Genomic DNA, 19,199 nt, shown 5'->3' with positions numbered 1-19,199 from the left:
ACCTGCTGGTAAATAGCTGCAGCTGCAGAGCCTGGCCATGTGTTTTGTGGCTGGTAAGGAGTTCTTGGCTAGTAGAGTCAGCAAAGGTGCAAAGGACCATGCTGCTTTCCACAGCAGCCATGGGCTGAAGAAATTGGAGTCTTGGTCACAGAAGAAAAGACCTCAAGTCCTTTTGTGCACTGATAAAAACTAAACTATGAGGAGGAGGGCACGGTTGGTTCAAGGAAGGATGCAGTGTACCAAATACTGCCTGTAAGAGAACTACAGTTGAAACACAAAACCACAAATGTGTTTTCCAGTATCTCACAGAAGTGTGTTTTAGAGCCTTACATCCTTTCCCTTGCTTGATCACCCTCTCTTAGAAATAGCTTCAAACTGATATTGAACCTTCACCATGTCATTCACTGTCCCTTTGTGGCAGTCACTTGGTGGCAATTGAAGGAGCTTGGGAAAGGATTCTCTGGAAGGCAGGTATACAAGAAGTTACACACAGCAAAAAAGTTACTTTCCTTACATCCTGTTTCTTCTTTGTTCCACAATTGTTCTACTTTGGAAAAACTGTGACAATTCTTCAATATTGCTTCCAGAACTGATGCAACTTCATCACATCACACATGACATGGGATTGGACAGTGCTGTACTTGCAGAACTCCTTATAAGATGTGTTTATACACTGCAAGGTGACAATTCAACAACAAAAGCATTATGCTGACTCCACGGAATCCATCTTTGCACACTGTAATTAGTGCAAGCTGTTCACAACTTTGAGAACTCATTTTTTGCTACTTGGTTGTATTTTGAGAGTAGATGAAGAGTTGCTTCAGTTTCCATTTTCTTTCTGCTTTCATTTTTGTGAGGAAAACACATTGTAAACTTTCAGATCTCTGTATAATGGCACTCAGGACTGTCAATATTTCTAACTGCATGTACTGACTAGTTTGAGCTATCCTAGCCTTTATATATAAAAGATTGTGTTTACCACTGATATTTCTGTTACTTGCAGGGTGAACCAGGACAGCCAGGAGCATATGGGCTGCCTGGGCCAGCAGGTCCAAAGGTAAGCTTTCCTTTCTTTGCAAGGGCAGGCATAACTTTTTCACTGATTTTTTATGTTTACATGGCTTGAATTACTCATTGTTGATGACATTTGATATTCTCACTGGTAAATCAAAAAACTCAAAATGCTTGTTGTCATCAGGGGTCTGCTACGGTACCAGCAATTATGCAAAGTGTGTAAGAAGAAGAAATAACTTTTGTTCAATCAACAGTATAGCTGGAGAAGGTGAAGAAAACTTATTTTGGGGCACATAAGCCTTGTGTCATATCTTCTGTAGCTTTTCCAACTCTCACTAAGATGCTGATGAGAATTATTACCCCAACTCTATGACTTGAAAAAGAGATCATGTAGAGATCCTATCCTGAATGTTTCTATTTTGGGAGCTTCAGTTTTGCACCAGTGAACAGTGCCTCAGTGATACAGAACTTGAGCCAGTGCTTATATCACTGGGCTTGCTTCAAACAAGGTGCTTCTGAAAGCAGATCTGATGGGACTTAGCTGAACATCAGAAATACAAATTTTGAAGCAGCCTTTAACCTCCTTTCAAAGTCTCAGCTCTCCTTGCCTTGTTCCCTGATTATTGAGAGAATAAATACCCCTCAGGTAGTTTCAGCCTTGTTGTTGTAACTCAAAAAGTAGATAGTGCATTGTGACAAGTGTGTTTTTAGGGATATCACACACAGCAAGTTCAGCTCATCCTGTGAAAGGTGCTGCAAGGACAACAATTTGACTGAATTAACTTCACTCAGTTCTGTTCCTGTACAAGCCAAGACCTTTGAATATCTCATCTTTCTGGAAGAGCCATTTCTAGTCACCTAAATCTCACACTGAGTTCAGTGATGCCATTATCCTCAGATAGGAGTTAAGTACCTCAGCACCTTTCTGGGTATAGCCTTGACTGTCCCTTGGCTCTGTCTGAGAGGACTTGATGAAGCAGGACTTGATGAAGCAGGTCATATACAGGTCCTCTGTCCTCCTCAGCTATGCAGAGCCCTGTCTCCCTGTATTTTTGCATAGAGAGAAATTCACCCTCTCCCAAAATCCCATTAGGAGAGTATCAGAACTCATGAGGAATTTGTAAATTAGCAGAAATACTTGGCAGCCATCCCAGGGTTCTCTGTGGAAACCACATTGGCTTCAGCAGGAGATAAATGACACATGTAAAGCCAGGCTGGGCTGAGCTGAGTGGAGGCACACTGAATGTTTTGCCCTTAGTAGGATTTGGATCTTGGATGAAAGGTACTGAACTTACCACTCACAAATGCTTTTTACCTCCATCTCTCCTATCAAGTAAACAAATACTTTTTTTTTCTTTGTCCTGCATGTCTCTTGTAGTGGAGTTACAAACCAGCAGGCTATATGATGCTCTTTGTGGTATGAATTTCCTCACACTTGCTTTGCAAAGCTTTTACAAACCAAGCTAAACTGAGACACCTACATTTTCCTCTAAGTGGACTTGATCCTCCTCCATATTTCCCACCAGGTTCTTCAGGAACATGCAGTTCAGCCAATTAATGAGGCAATGCAGAACAGAAGGAGTTCAGATCTATGGGCTGGGCAGGACAGGTCCTGGTGGGGCTGGACCTAAAGACATCTGACTGGGCAGTGCCAGGTGCTCCCAGGGAAGACATGAGTTTGGCCAACCCCAGCCTCCCACAGTGCCTAAATGTAAAATCATTGTGTGTTTTCACAGTGACTTTCATTTACCTCAATGGAGCATTGGCTGTGAGCAGTGTCCTTGAGCTGGATTCTGGCCTGAGCTATTTTAAGAAATAAGCCTGAGGTGCTGACATGGCTTTGAAGTCTAAAACAGGAATCCCCATTACTCCTCAGTGTAAAGCCTGAGCACCTCATCAGTGTGGAACAAGGTGTATAAGGATGGGTGGAACTGGCAATTAGAGAGGTCACATCTCCAGTTATTGGTGTAATGATTATTTAGAGGTTTTTTGCCAAATCACTTATTTTTGGCATCAATCTAGCAGCTCTGGGCTCTACCCCAGGCTCCATGGAGAGCAACGCTGCAGTTTGTCTGGTTGGTTGGGTTGTGATCCTTCCTGTCTCAATCCATCTTCATTAGCATTGAGCCAGGCAAGCCCAGTCTGTGCTCAGCAATGATACCTGTGTCCCAAGAAATTCAGCCCCTTGTTTATCTCCTTGGCTGAGAAGCCTTTTGCTTCAGTGGGAATTGCCAGCACTTTCTTTTAAGAAATTGTCTTGTACTTTTTACAGACCTCATTAATTGTGTGAAGCTTCCAGTAGCAAAGACAAGAGTCCTCCAGACTTCTGGAAATGGAATTTCAGTCCAAAGAGTTACCGAAATGGTCATTGAGCCCATTAGGGTTCATGTACAGGTTACAGGAATGAAATGGCCTTGGTATGTCATCCCTGGTTTTACTTTTCAGTGGTGTCTCTGGGGGAGATTGTTCCTAGCTCAGTGTCTTCAGCATAAAATGATAGGGTTTGGAGTGAGTTTTTTCTTTTTCATCAAACTTGGAGGGTAAACTTCTTTGTTCCCCAAGAAGGATGTGTGGTCTTGCTGGCTACAAGTTGGGCACAAAGATGAGTTATCAAAGCCAGCCTTATGCTGAGGTGTTGGAGCTTCTGGTTACAGATGTCATGGTAATCTGAGATGGCAAGAAATATTTGCTGGTCAGTGGGGAAAACTCCCACATAAATATGTGGGACCTCAAAGGTTAATTTAAATTGAGTAAGTGAGTCCAGAGCAAAAGGGCCATATCTCACATTGTTCATTGTACGATGTTATAGCAGAGAAATAAAGTTTGGATTTTTGAGATCATACCCTTTAGCCTGCAATATCCTGCTGCAAATATTCAACCTTTCCATTCATTTTCCCCCCATGTAGCTCTAATAAAAGGATAAAGAGGTTTTTTTGTGGTTGTCATTGCTGTGGCACAGATATAGCTATAGCATTCCCATCTGAACTGACAGTTATCTGCACTTAATAGAAAAAGCAGAGGGAGAGGGGAAAAAAATCAATCCTTTGAAATAAAAAGTATTAGGTAAGAGTTTCATTTTGACAAATTTCCTTCTTGCCTGCTCGAGCTGTCGAAGGTCTCACGCTTCTCTGGTTTACCAGACATGATCTCAGCACAGGCCTTGAGTGGGTTCAGCACATCTCATCCAGACAAACCCAATTTCTCTATAACTTCTGCTGAGTGTTACAACCACGTTTTATGTAACAGGACTGAGTTAGACTTCTGCAATTTGGATGACTTGGAGCAGGACTCTGTTTCTCTTGGGGTTTTGCCTAGACTTTGGTAGCAGTATTTTTCTGCAGGCTGAAGGAGAGATTTAGGTGAATGCTTGCTATTAGAGGACTTGCAATGCTTTGTGACCTTGCAGAGGTTCTCACATGTCTGATCCCAGAGTCATCTTTGCTTGTGCTTGAACCCTACTCTCGTTAACCTGCACTGGGGAAAAAAACCAGCCTCAGTTCTGCTTCTAATTAATTGCAAACACATCTTGCATTTTTAATTTTATTATCTTTTTAATATGAAACTTCTATTAATACAAAATCTAGAAATTATTTTGAAATTATATAGTAATAGTATCTCTATCTATTTTGAAGCCTTATCCATTACAGCCACCCAATTAGTGTTAAATAGGAGTTAAACGAAGGAGAGTGGTGGGATGGGGAAGTGACGTAAGTAAGGAAATACTCAGTCCAACAGCTGATATAAGATGCCAAACCAGTTGTCTAGGCCAACTTGCCAGGCCCAGGCTGGCAAAATGGGACAGTTCTGAGAGCTGAGCCTGTTCAGCTGTGTCTCCAGATAATTTTCAGGCATTGTGAGACACAAAAAGGCACACTGTGAGTAGTCTCCATTACGGTGTACATTCTCCAGGGTGAGTCAGTGCACAACCAGCTGGAAGACTGACGAAATGTACCTGATCCTCTTGCATTTTTTCTTATCAGTAAACATAAACATTGGAAAATTTAGTTTTGATCTGTTTTTTTGCATTTACTCCTCAAAACATATAACATTTTGAAGACTGTGGTCACTTTGCAGCAATGTATACCTTTGCTTTGTTCCATTAACACTGCGTTCAGGAGCCCCAACAGCTGTTGGGGGCAACAACTGACATTGCCAAACCTTCTGAAATAAGCTGTAGAGAAACCTGTATGGGACAGTTAGCCTTTGTAGGTTAAGTCTGAAAGCAGAAGGATAAAACTTGTCTGAGGGGACAGAGGAAAATATTGGAGCGTCAGTTTGGGTAAGTAGCTGGAAAGTAAGACATGACTCCTGTATTACCACTGAGAAAGTCAAGAAGCCTCATTTTGAGCCTGGAAGAGTAACTTGCATTTCTGACTAACTAATTTTATTCTTGGGTCTTTTATGTGAAAGAAATTCTGGTGGTTTACTGTTATCTCAATTCCTTGCCAGGGATCCGAGGGAAAACAGGGTCCGCCGGGCATCAAAGGCTACGTAGGTGCACCGGTAAGTCCCAACTCTTGCTCGACTTCTACTGCTCTAAAACTTTCTTTACTTTTTCAGTGTGTTCTGCCCAGATTATATATATATATATATATATATATGTATTATTAAGCAGTCTATAATCTGTCTGACCACTTACCTGCATTATGTCCAAGTGGTGAAATTGTCTTGGCTTCACTGAGTTTCTTGTGTCTTCCTCAATGAGGAACAGACCTGTAGCCAGTAGAGAGGTGTCAGCAGAAATGACTTGATTACTGAGATAACAGCTGGTGATTTTGTGATGGTCCTACTGTAATGCAATTGCTTTGGTCTGTGATGATGCACCATTTATATGGTGCTTTAAAATTTCATCAGAACACCAAAAAAAAATACCACCTCTCAGCAAGTTTCCAGTCATGTTTTCAAAGCTCTCAGGGAATAGCCTTTGGGCTCAGGGGACAAATCTGCATTGAATGAACAAACAGCAAGACCAAAATAAATTAGATTCTATCCACTTAGCATCTCTGTCTTGTGGTCCCAGCTTGGTAAGCAGCCTTTAAGCTGCTGTTGGAAAGGCTGACTGGATTTTCTGAGATTTGCTGACCCAGATGGGCGACATCTCCCACAGGCTGGGGGATGAAAGGATTGTGAGCTGCCCTGCCAAGAAATACTTGGGGTGCTGGGGGATGAAAAGCTGGACATGAGCTGACAGTGTGCACTCAGAGCCCAAAAGCACCATGGCAGCAGGTGAGGGAAATGATTCTGCTCCTCTCGGTGAGACCCCACCTGCAGTGCTGCATCCATCACTGGGGTCCCAACACAGGAAAGATTCATGGACCTCTGAGAGCAGGTCCAGAACAGGGCCATGGAACTGGTAGGAAGGCTGCAGCACCTCTGTGAGATAAGGCTGAGAGTTGAGGTTGCTCAACTCATTGCAGTCTGGAGAAGGCTCTGAGGATACCTAAAGTGGCCTTTCAATATTTAGAAGATGCCAAACTTTTTAATAAGACCTGTCTTGATAGGACAAGGGATTATGGTTTTAAAGTAAAAGGAGTGAGATTTAGATTGGACATAAGGCAGGAAGTTTTTACTTATGAGGATGGTGAGGCTCTGGAACAGGTTGTCTGGCGAGATGGTGGATGCCCCATTCTTGGAAACATCCAAGGCCAGCTTGGACTGGACTCTTGAGAAACCTGCTCTAGTATAAAATAGCTCTGCCCATTTAGATGATTATGTAAATCAACATGAGGGCCAAATATACACAGACATGGAGCTCTCACTAGCTTGGAGGTAAGACTCCATTACAGTGTAAAGTAAACTGAAGCTTAAATTATTACAGCAAGAAGCACTGTAAGTTTTGGCAGGTCTAGAGAGGTCACTACTGTCTGAGCATATTTGTCTCTCTATAGTTATTAGTTGATTGCTCAGTTTCTACAATAAAGATAAAATACAAGGTATTTGCTGAGCTAAGGAAAGGTGAAATCCTTTTGTGCCCATTGAGTCGATTGTCTGTGCTAGTGTCACATCAAACCGAGCTCCAGAAATGTTTCTGGTGTAGCTGGGAGGAGATGAATTATGCAGTCCTGAGGAACACTGGCATTGCATTCACAGCACAAAAATGTGCTGGGCCCCCAGGACAGAGTCCATCTAGCCTCTGCCAGTTCTCAAAGCTACCTGCTGTCTGTCTGGCTACCACATCCAAACCCACCAGGAACAGGAATTCTTGAGTGTTTATGTGATAGGTTTTCTCATCAGTATTGTCCTTTACCAAAGTTCTCATTGTTTACAAGAAACTTGAAAAATGCAGAGCATTGGTTGTTTTCCAGACCATCTGCATCTGTGGTGTGTTCCGTGTCCCTCCACTCTGCTGTTGGCAGGAGGGTTGTGTGTCTGCAGGCAATATTATATTACAGATGTTCTTGGGCTCACAAGCAGTCCCTGCTCTGTGAGACTGCTTAGATCACGCCTGCAGCCAAATTTGAGGACTGGCAACACAGAAAATGTCCTTGAGGTTCACTTGAATTGATTGTGCAGATGTGCACACTGATTTGGTGACTAATTAGAGGAGGTAACTGTGCCTCTACTTGGATTTAGCTTTATAATCTTTGTTTATTTTTATTTTTAGGGTCTACAAGGAGAAAGAGGAGAAAAGGGAACACGAGGAGACAAGGTATTCCTGCTGCATGATAGGAAAAGCCAGGCTTTTCATTTATCCATTAGTTGAAGTGGACTACCAGGCCAGCAGCTCTGGAGAGGGATGGAGTGTCCTCACTGCACTGCACTTCAAAGTGCTCCCCACCTCCCATGGGTGTGCGGAGGGTTTTTGGGATCTGTGCTGTCTACTAAGCACAGGTTTAGGGATTTCTTGTGTGTGTGTAGCTAGGGATGGAGGAGAGTGAGGAGGAGTGGAGGTTGCCAGTGTGGAGATCTGAAGGGGACTTCACATTGTGTGTGCAACCCAAGAGTTGAGAATGGTCACTGACTGCCACTGACCATGTCTGCATCTAGCATTTTCCCATCTCATTCCAGTTTTTCACATCATCCAACTTCCTATGTTTCTTTCTTCTCCCATCCCCATAAACTCACTAGCAGTAAGGACCAGATAATTTGTACTATGTCAAAGGCTTCAACCAAATGGAATTGCTTCCCAGTTCCATGTTCTTTCCTGTGAAGAGCTGTTTCATAGAGTACAGGTCACTCTGGGATTTGAACCATTTTCGTGGCTCAAGGAAAAGACCAAATGCTTATTGTACCTGGAATGGGCATTTAAAAGGAGAGCTGAGCAGGCACAAAGCCTCAGTTACTTCAGTTTGCTTATTGTGTTCAGAGAGACCTCAGATGTGCACCCTTTTCTGCTGCAGACCTGCTTGATAGTGCCCAGGAGCCCCCAGAAATGTTCTGTCCTGCTTATGACTCAAGCCAGTCCTGACACAGGTTTATCTCAGGGAGGGCCTGGCAGCTTTGCCTGTGTTTGTGTAAAGGAGAGTCATCATCTTGCTGGCATAGCTCTGTTCCCATTTCTCAGTCTCCATCTTCTTCTGGAAGGGAAACCCAGCAATTAACACCAAACGTTTGCCTACTGGGAAAAAATTATCAGTAGACCCTTAGTATGAGATATTGTGTTTCTCTTGACAAACATCCTTTTTGCTGTTTATGATAAAGGAACCATGATCATATTTTGTATTACCTATCCTCGTTATTGCAGCTAGAGCAAATGGCTGGATTGCACTTTATCTTCGTCATGCTTCTCTTTCAGCCCTTTGCAGAACTGGATAGGTGTCCTGTGTCCGTTATTGCAGCTAGAGCAAATGGATGGATTGCACTTTATCTTCGTCATGCTTCTCCTTCAGAACTGGATAGGTGTCCTGTGTCTAGCCAGTGCCTCTGCTGCTTTTCCAGAGGCAACATTGTCTAATCTGCTGGGATATTTGGCTCCTGGAAGAAAATCCATCTTTCTGACATCACTGTAATGGGGGAGAGGAAGCTGGAGCTGTGTGTGGGCAGACAACTGACTAAGTAGAGGAAGATTAAAGTGGGGAAGAAATGAATTAGGTTTTGTTTCATTAGAAGGATCTGCACAATTAGAGGTGCCCCCCATCCTTTTTTTGGGTTTTTTGTTTTTTTGTTGGTTTTTTTTTTTTCCCCCTTTGGTTTTTTCTTTCCCTGAAGCAGCCAAATCTCTGCTACAACAATTGTGCTTCAATTTTTTCCCACGTTTTAATGATGGTCTCAGTGCATCCACTGCCAGTTCTTTAACTTTTACCAGTCAGTACTACTGTGAAAACAGTGGGTGTAAATTCAGTGGGCCAAATATTTTCTTGTCTGCGCTTCAGTCTGTAACCTCAATACTGACACCTACGCAACCTGTGTTTCTTTGTGCCTGAAGAGAAAAGGAGTTATAATATCAGAGGGAGCACTAGTTCATGCACTGAGTATTGTTTTATCAAGTCTTCCCCCTTACTACCAAAAGAGCCCTAACTATCCCATCCATCTTGCTGCATTATTCACATATCCTGGGACCTTGGACGTAAATGTTGAGGGTTTATATTGAGGTTCCCAAATCCAGCAGTTACACCAGGTTACCAGGTTACACGTGCACTTTAGGAAAAGCACTGCAACATGTGAGGGATATCTCGTGCCTTTTTGCATCCAATGATTGTAGACCCCAGGACAGACTCAGAGATAATTCTGATGCACTGCCCTGCTAACACGAGCCATATCTGTATGTGATATTTGGCATTCTAATTTAGGCACATCCAGCAGTTCAGTGTGACTAAGGGCACTGCTTTTGCTGCAAAGTCCTGTGTCCATCCTGTAAAATCTTGTCTGTTTTGTTGAGAAGGGATTGTGTAAGAAGGTAGCAGAACTGGTCTGCTGCTGCCAGACCCTTCTGCAGTGGGTTTTTTTCTCCTCCAGCCTTTCCAGGGCCCTACAGACAGCTGGGTAATCATTTTTCCAAAAATCATTAAATTTTATAAATGGTAGAGGTCAGAGAGCAGCACCAAAGTTTTGGCAGAATTGTCATTTCCCCTAGTTGCTTGTCAATCTTCACTATTTTGTTCTACTGGTTAAAAGAAGAAAAAACAGTAGAACACAGTAGAAAGAAATGGAATCTTGAAGTGAAAATTTGAGAATGAAATTTTAATGTGTTTGTTCTCTCTGTTGGAAGGAAAGTACCTTTCACTGAGTATCCTTATTTAAAGAATGGAAAAATAATAAAAATATTTATAATGACAGATTTTTCTAAAGAAACAGCAGAAAACACAATTGTTTGGAGTGTTTTCAAATAGCTTTTTTTGTATTTGCTTGTATAAATAATACATTTGCCTTTTCCAGCCCCCATTGGTAGCAGTAAAAACATAGACAATTTTCTGTTTTGGCATCTAAACCAGCATGTGTGAAGTACTCATTGCTGCAGTGTATTGATGTTAAAAATTCTCCTGGGAACACACTGCACATTTTGTCAGCAATATACCAAGCTGTTGCTTGCTGAAAGTCTTAAATTCAGGATATTTGTAGTTCAGGCAGTGCAAAGGAAAGCATTAATGTGGAAACTATACCTCCAAAGCAAGTGAATCTGGGTGTCTGACACTGGTATTCAGCTGCCTTCTGGAGGATATGGGTCTCTCTAATGTCATTCCTTGAATACATAATTTGAAATAACATTTATGTTGGAAGATTGATTGACTTTCTAAGGAGGAAAAATAAATAATGATTAGAAAATCCATTTCTGACTTGGCAAATCAATGTAGTTTACAAAAGAAGCTAATTAAATCCAGTCCTGTAAGTGTAGGTTTGCAGGTAATAACAGTGAGCTAACAGAGTTTAAAATATAGAAAAACACTTAAAAACTGCATAAAACCATTAGTTTTCTATCACTGCTTGTAGTTGTAGAATTTGTTTTTACATGCACATTCATGTTAACATTGGCACTGTGTGTGTGTTTGATAGTTTACATTCAGCTATGTGTGAAGGATCTAGACAAAATCTGTGTTTCATTTTTCAGAGGTTTAAGGACTTTAAAAAGTACAAGTCCCTGTTTCTAGGAGTTTTTAAACTGAAGAAATTGAATGGTCAAAGGCCACAATCAGGAGAAAAGTGAAGTCCAGCAGAAGTATGTAATTGATCCAGTTATCTCTATCAAGAACCTCAACTATAAAATGCATGTTGAACTTGCATATGGAAGAACAGTAGAGATCAGGGTCAGAAGTCAAAATTATCCTGTGAACACAATCCCCCAAAGCAGAAGATGACATTGAGAAGGTCAGCTGCAGGATGTTTCATACACATAGGACAACAAATTGCAGTTATGGATTGGGAACAACTGATCAAGGAGCTGTATTGTGGAAGGGTGTTTGGTGTAAAGTAAACATTATCCTGGGATTTAAACAGAAAAACAGTCTATAAAACATGAAAATATATTCCTGCTCAGAATTAGCCTCAGGTGTATTGAGATTCATGCACCTAGCTACAATGAAGATGTGCAAAAATTGGACATTGCACAAAAGGGAGTAATAAAAATGATCAGAGAACTAACAAACATGCCCATGAAGAAAAGTTGAAAGTATTATGGTTGTTTAGTCTAGAGAAATTTGGAAGGAGAGTTTTGTAAATCTTCAAATACATAACACTTTCCTCTGTGGGGGGTTAGGGAAAGACTTACTAGTCTGGAACTGCAGCAATAAAAACAAAAAACAAAACAAAACAAAACAAACAAAAACAAAAAACAAACAAACAAACAAACAAACAAAAAAAAACCAAAATAAAAACATGTTTAGGTACAGGGGGAAAAACCCCTATCTTTAAGCAATAAAAATAAAGTGGTGAAATCCATTGCATACGGACTTTGTGGACTGTCCAGCTCTGGAGACATACAGGAATAAATTAATTATCCCCCCAGGTTACAGAAAGGAAAGGTGAAAAATGAGAGATTTTTCTTTACTGGGTAAAACCAACCTGTTGCTGGATTGCTTTACTATTTTTGTAAGAGCTGTTCTGGGCTGACATTCTGCAGGAGCACATTGTCCAGTTTACACAAACCCACTTCAGCAGGCAGAGGAAGGATGCCAACCTGGAAAACTAGCACACACCTGCTTCTGGTTGCAGCAACTTTCCATGGTACACGTGTAGGAACTTCAGCTATTTTCCTATGGGACTGGCTGGAATTTCTCTCTTTATTCATTACTCTTGGAGCAGCTGATTGGACATCACCTTCATGGCAGTGACCTAAACATCACATATTTAAATTATAGTGGTTCTTTCTCTCCTTTTTCCAGGGAGACAGAGGCCTGGATGGATTCCCTGGAAAGCCAGGTGTGGAGGGGAAACAGGTATGTGGCAAATACTCAAAAACTGGAAGTGTTTCTTGGGAAAGAGTGGAAGCTGACCCTAAAACTGAGACTTATCCTGGGTGGTTGCTGAATCATGACAGCACCCAAACATGTCTCTGTTCTAAGGATCTTTGGTACAGTTTTCTTTTTTTGTTTGTTTGCTTTTAGAACTAAACTAGAATGCAAGTTACACTCACAGGAAATGTCAGTCCTTTAAACGTGATAGTCTAAATGTTTGTTTAAGCCCACAACAGGAAAAGAAGAGAACTGGATTTAATATATTGGGTTTGTTTAAAAAAAAAAAAAAAAAAAAAAAAAGGCTTGGAACTATTTACATTTTTTAAACAAAAAGAAAACAGAAAATGGCCTAGAAGATCAGTACAGTTTTGCTGATCAGACACACACTGCTTTGTCTAAAACCGCTATCTGTAGATTCCACATGACTGTTTTCATTACCCAGGGAATGATACCTAATGAAAAGCATTCTTTTCTTCCAAGGACCTTCTGGTCTAAATAGCAAAGGACAGAATAAGAAGCAGAGGACAGAAGTGATATGCCAAAAGCCACACAGCTAATCACTGCCACCCTTGAGCCTGATACCTCCAGGGTGCAGCACCTGCTGTGTTCCTCAGCCACAGTTTACCTTGTACCAAGAAGTCTGTGTCTAGTTAGTGTTTATCACTATCCCGGGAAGAAGGAAATGTTTTCCAGTGTTACAGATGGATAAAGAACTGGTTTATACTTGCAGCAAATGTAGCTGAAGTAGCACATTGCAGAGGGATGTCAAAATGGATTCTTTTTGTTTAGTACTTCAAAGGAACAATATCTCCAAGTGAAACCCTGTTACAGAAATTGGGTTTTCTGAAGCATTTCTTCTTTTTCCATGTCTAGACTTAGAAGGGGGTAAATCTTCATGCCTGAATTTTATACTAAATTTTTTACACTAAATTTTGTGTTTGACGCTGATATACTTACTGAACTGCAATTTTTCTGAATCAGTTGAAATCAGATTGGTGTTATTATGGTTGCTGTGGAATCTCCATTGTCATTCTCTTTCCCCTCTGTGCAGCAGAGTCAAAGCAGCCTCATGTGTTCTATTAGTTCCTACCCAATGTAACAGGACATCCCGTTTGTGCTGCCAATACCTGCAGCCTTATATTTCTCCTGCACTTCAGAAACAAAGAATTTTCTCTCAATTTTACCTCTTTATAGGGTCCTCCTGGCAGCCCTGGCCCTCCTGGTGCTAGTGGGACCAAAGGAGACAAGGTAAGTTGGGATGGGATGGACAGAGTGGATTTAGAAACACATTTGTTAATTCTTCCCAGGGCCCCCAGTGCTGGAAATATCAGGGCTGTTGGACTAATATTTATCTCGTCTGTATATAAAAAAGTTTACATGTATTTAAACATTTCATTTTCTGACATGGCTTCAGTTTGAAATGGGTGTGAGTGAGTGTTAAAATGTATCTGTTTATGACTCCTATGCTCTTAGTTGAATTCTGACAGTGAGAATAGAAGGAAACAGAGTATACTTTGGGTCAGGCAATCTTCCTCATGTAAGAAATGTGGGTAGAAGTGTCAATATGTTTGTGTAGAAGCTGTTTTTCTCACCCAGGAGATGTAGAATTGACTCAGAAAGTGTCAACAAAATGCCTCTGAGCCTCCTACCTGCAAAATAATTATTCACTTCTCTCAGCAGCAATTTTGACCTTGTTATTTTTCAGAGTTGTTCAAGTATTCAGGGCAGCCTTATGTTTCCCTCTCTGTTAGAGATGATGCTGTGGTTTTGGTATTTCCGACTCTTCGGGAGGAGTGGAAAGGCATGGCCAGTTCTGGATTTCTTTTTCTTTTTCTCCTCTGGATGAAGTCAGTCACCTTTTTCCAAGAATGCAGAGACTGGAAGCAATTCCCACTATTCTCTTCCTGCAGTAGTGATCAGTCTTGAGTTCATAACACTTCATTCATATTTCTGAACCAGCTGTAACTGGTGCTTCCAGAAGATGTTTGTCTCCTTGGTCTGGTATTTTCAGAGTGGCTGGTGTGTATCTCTTCACTACTTCTCACATAACATGAACTCTTTTTGGAATAGGCCTGTTTGGATGGGGCCCTGGCCAACCTAATCTGGTGGGTGACATGTCTGCTTGAGGTACAGGGTTGGAACCAGATATTTTGGATTGATGGACCAAGGTCAATGGTATCAGGTTCAAAAAGGCAAAGTTCTGGGCTGTAAAAATTTTGGCCACAACAAAGCCCTGCAGTGCCGCAGGCTGTGGCAGAGTGGCTGGAAAGACCCTGGGGATGCTGGGTGACAGTGGTCAAACGTGAACTGGCAAGTGCCCAGGTGGGCAAGAAGCCTGGTGGTCTCCTGGACTTCTGTGTCAGCACCAGTGTGGCCAGCAGGACCAGGGCAGTGACTGTCCTTCTATGCTGGGCACTGGGGAGGTCACATCTCGAGTGCTGTGTGCAGATATGTAGCCCTATTGAGACTGGGATTAATGACAGATGCCTCTGCCCAAATTAAGATGCCAACGAGACCATTTACAAAGCTAACAATGGGGATTTTATTTAACAATAAATGGGAGGAAGACAGATAGAAAGGAATAGAGGACCAGAGGATGTGAAGAGAAGAGGGGGAAGAGGGGGTTGGGAGAGAGATGAAGCAGAAGACAATCCAAGACCTTTGGTTCCAGCACCGTCACATTGGTCCTTTCTCACTATGCGCTTGTCTGCACTGGGGATCTCCGTGGTTCTTGTGAAGGTGAGGGCCCCAGGTCGTTCTTTCAGGGTTCACACCTTTCTCCAGTCCTTGCTGCTAGTATGCAAGGAGGCGTTTTCCTATTTGCCCCCAGGAAAGGAGGATGGGAGTGCTTTCCTTTGCCTGCAATGCTGAGGCCCAAGGAGCATTTCTCAGCTCCAAATGCAGCCTTGGGGGCAGGGCGGGCATGCCACCCCCAATGCAGACCGGGCCTTAAGTCAACTTCTATCGGGTTGTACAAGGCAGCTCTGCCATTCCTTCCTCAGCCGGCTCTCCCTGACCAGGCTGCCTTACTGTTTTCTTATGGATGTCAGGCTGGGGGCCGGCAGCAGGACCTACCTGGGACAACTGGTTGCCTAAGGGTGAGCAGTCATCTTCAGGAACCTGCCTGCTGCTGGCCCCGGGCTCACTACTCTGGCTGCCCCCTGAGGCAGCTGAAGGAGAAGAGGCGGCGCAGAGCCCGCCGGGCCGTCTTGGCCATGGAGCGCCATCTCCATGGGGCCGGGGACTGCGGGACGGCTGCGCTGCCAGCGAGGCCAGCAGGAACGCTGCGTGCCAGGGGCTGGGCAGGCACCGGGCAAGCTCCTGCTGGCGCCCCAGCCCGACAGCGCTTTTCTTGGGGAGGGGCGGCCTGGGCACGACCAGCCTCCGTGGGTTGTACAAGGCAGCTCTGCCATTCCTTCCTCAGCCGGCTCTCCCTGACCAGGCTGCCTTACTGTTTTCTTATGGATGTCAGGCTGGGGGCCGGCAGCAGGACCTACCTGGGACAACTGGTTGCCTAAGGGTGAGCAGTCATCTTCAGGAACCTGCCTGCTGCTGGCCCCGGGCTCACTACTCTGGCTGCCCCCTGAGGCAGCTGAAGGAGAAGAGGCGGCGCAGAGCCCGCCGGGCCGTCTTGGCCATGGAGCGCCATCTCCATGGGGCCGGGGACTGCGGGACGGCTGCGCTGCCAGCGAGGCCAGCAGGAACGCTGCGTGCCAGGGGCTGGGCAGGCACCGGGCAAGCTCCTGCTGGCGCCCCAGCCCGACAGCGCTTTTCTTGGGGAGGGGCGGCCTGGGCACGACCAGCCTCCGTGCCTGCAGCGTCAGCCTCGTCCGCGGCAGGCAAAGCAGAAACTGAAAACGTATCTATGTCTTCCGGCAGTGCCCCGGGGAAAGGCTCACTGTGCCCCTCTTCACAGGGGTCACTGTCCAGGGGAGAAGCTGCTGGCTCTGCTCCCTCCTCTTGCAGTGGGAGGCACAACTCGCTCTCTGCCTCACTGTCCCCCTCTCCTGCAGTGTCTCTGTCAGGGAGCTCTTCTTCCTCCCACTTTGCCTGTAGCTGGTCTAGCTGAGTGTCCCTGGACAGCACATCCTGGTAGTTAAAGAGAGACCCCAGGTTCAGAGGCATGAGCTGTATGCAGTTTTCAGTCTCCCGTGTACAGACTTTGGTCCAGCTGTAAAGGCTGTGCTGCACCAAGGGGCTTTCTTGGCCCAGGGAGGAGAGGATGTCCTTCCTCCAACTTCTCCAGTTCCACTGCCTCAATATTCAGAGAATGCTTTGAAGCATCCTCAGACCCTGTGCACAGCAGCTTGCCACATGCAGTTTGCTCAGGCAGCTGATGAGTTTCCCTGTCCTCTCAGGGGTTTCCAGATGAGGGAGAACCTGAGAAGTCTGAGCACTCCTCAAGCTCTGGTGTGAGCAAAAGCTCATTTTGCCCCTTGTCCCAGAGTTCTCTGTCCAGAGCAGAAGCTCCTGCCTCTCCCTTCTTCTCTTTCAAGAAGACAAGGAATGTGCTCTGAGGAATGCTGTCCCTATCTCTTTCACTTTCTGTTTCTGGGAGTTCTTCCTCCTCTCACTTGTTGTCTGGCTCTTTTGGAAAACTATCCTAGGGCTGCAAGTTGCCAGAGAGAGACTGCTGCTCTTCCAACTGGACAGACGACAGGAGCTCAGAGGAGTTTCCTGTCTCTTCTGTAGCATCTTTGGTCAAGCCAAGAGCGCTGGGCATCACCTGGGCCTCTGCACTGGCCTCTTGACAGACACTTGACTGCTCCTGGGTCCAGGTGGACGTGATGTACCTGTCTTCACACAGGCACGGGGCAAAGCCTCTAAATGACTCTCCGCAGGTTTTGCCACCGTGCTCTTCCTGCACCTCAGTGAGCTCCTCCATCGTGGTGAGCTCCAGGTAGTTCCAGGCAGGCTGGGTTCCTCTGCGGAGCTGCACACCGCCTGCATGTCGAAGGGGTGGCAGGTGCTTGCCCTGCCTTGCTGCTGACCCTCGCCAGAACATTTCAGCTGAGATGTCTGGGGAAGGAGCTTCCTGGGCGTTGTCAGCAGCCACAGTGCCCCATGGACATGGTGGCACAACCTGTCGGTGGCTGCTGGCTACAGGACCTGTGAACTGTGCTCTGCCTCTGGGAGAAGAGCCAAAAGCTACTGCTGCTGGGGCTGCTGACAGAGGGAGCAGGTTGACCCTTGTCAAGCCTGGTCTTGGCATTTGCTCTTGGAACAGAGATGCCCCAGTCAACAGAGGGCCATGGAGAAGCAGCAAGTCTGACAGAGACAATATTTGTGGCGTGTGACTGTGTCACTGAGGGGCAGTGAGTGCCCTCCCTCCAGGCTGTGTGTAAGGTCCTGGGAGGCTCCCTGAGGTGACCGGTCTGGGGAGCACTTTGTCCCTGTGGAGGAGTGTGATGGTTATCCAGGTGACCTGCAAAACTGCTTGTGGCTGCCTGTACGTCACCTGTGGGAAGCAGGAGGAGGCGTCTGGTGGAGACAGCTGTTGCAGCATGGGGGCTGTATGCCCCCAACCCAGCGACAATGGGGGCATGACAGATCCCCATGGCAGACCCCGTAGAAATTCCAGCTGCCAGCGGCGATTTGGCGGAGATAAACAGGCAGCAGCACAGGTTCTGAAGTGGGAACTGGGGTGACTTTATTCAATGGGAAACTCCCAAAACCCCAAACTGGATGCAGGCACTAGCTTATAAACAGGGGCAGTCTTGGGGGCGGATACACTTTTTAACCAATCGGGAGAACTGGGGGTGGAACACAAGGCGGGGAAATACAATCTGTAAACCAATAGAGGGTCTTAAGGGAGGGGAAAGGCTTGAGTAAACCAATGGGGTTTCAAAGGATACAAAACTGACAGGGAAAGTTCTGGAGGAAAGGGCAGGCTTGGGGAAGGATTGACATCTGAGGAGGGGAGGAGCAGAGGAGGTTTTTTTGGGGGGAAAGGGTAGGGACAGGAGGAATTGACAAACTGAAAGGTTTGTCAGGCATTGCAAGGTTCTGCCCAGGGAGGTGGTGGAGTCAGCATCTCTGGAGGTGTTCAGTGAACAACTGGATGTGGCAAGTCCAGTGCTCTGGACTTGCTGCCATGGTGGTGTTGAGTCAAAGGTTAGGCTCAATGGCTTTGCAAGTCTTTTCAACCTTAATATTTCAGTGATTCTATCTTTAAGATCCCTTCCAACCCAAACCATTCTGTGATGCTCTGCATAAATAACAAAGAGTAATTGAACTTAAGAGAAAAAAATATGAAAGATATGCTGGGTCATTCAGAGACCTACATGAGTAATGAATCAATAGAGTGTGGAAGGAAGCTATGTGATAAATGTAACAGCAGTCTGTGCCTAAAGTAAAGGATAAACCTTCTGTATACACAGTCTTAAAGCATAATAAATGGTAGGCATTGCTGCAGAAAAATGAACTGGAACAAATTGATAGCCTAGATGGCAATAAATCATGAAAAGAGGGTGTAGCAAGCCAGTGTCCTGCAACCACTATGGTGTGAATTGCTCTATAAAATGACTTGGGGAAAATGGTGCCATTTCTCACTTTTGTGTGTTTGTGTGGTAAGTGTACAAAGCAAATACAAGATTTTTTGAAGTACAGATCTAATGCTATTGCACATCCAAAGCATCATTCATTTTAAGTCACTGAATGTCATTAAAATGTATGTAAAACATCACAGTAACACAGACCACAAGCAGTTTCTGCATGTATTCATCTGCAGAGCAGAGAAAACAGTTAATTGAGGGTGTGTGTCTAGATCTATTAATTATGAGATGGTTATTGAAAATAAGAATGTACAACAGTTACAAAATATGCTCAGGATGTTGTTTTTACTTTGCACTGTTGTGT

General features: G+C 44.4%; 1 protein-coding gene across 1 annotated transcript in view; it reads left to right on the top strand.

Moving 5' to 3' along the window:
• Window positions 1-19,199, top strand: part of COL22A1 (collagen type XXII alpha 1 chain) — a 196,093-nt gene that overhangs the window by 89,050 nt on the left and 87,844 nt on the right. The window contains exons 13-18 of the mRNA XM_041479400.1: window positions 1,004-1,057; window positions 5,464-5,517; window positions 7,619-7,663; window positions 12,270-12,323; window positions 13,536-13,593; window positions 17,394-17,398. Coding sequence (XP_041335334.1) covers window positions 1,004-1,057; window positions 5,464-5,517; window positions 7,619-7,663; window positions 12,270-12,323; window positions 13,536-13,593; window positions 17,394-17,398 — 270 coding nt within the window. The remainder of the gene's footprint in view (window positions 1-1,003; window positions 1,058-5,463; window positions 5,518-7,618; window positions 7,664-12,269; window positions 12,324-13,535; window positions 13,594-17,393; window positions 17,399-19,199) is intronic.

Source organism: Pyrgilauda ruficollis, unplaced genomic scaffold (assembly GCF_017590135.1).
Source record: "Pyrgilauda ruficollis isolate IOZ18807 unplaced genomic scaffold, ASM1759013v1 scaffold48, whole genome shotgun sequence".
Classification (NCBI taxonomy): Eukaryota; Metazoa; Chordata; class Aves; order Passeriformes; family Passeridae; genus Pyrgilauda; species Pyrgilauda ruficollis.
This window is presented reverse-complemented; position numbering and strand designations above follow the sequence as displayed.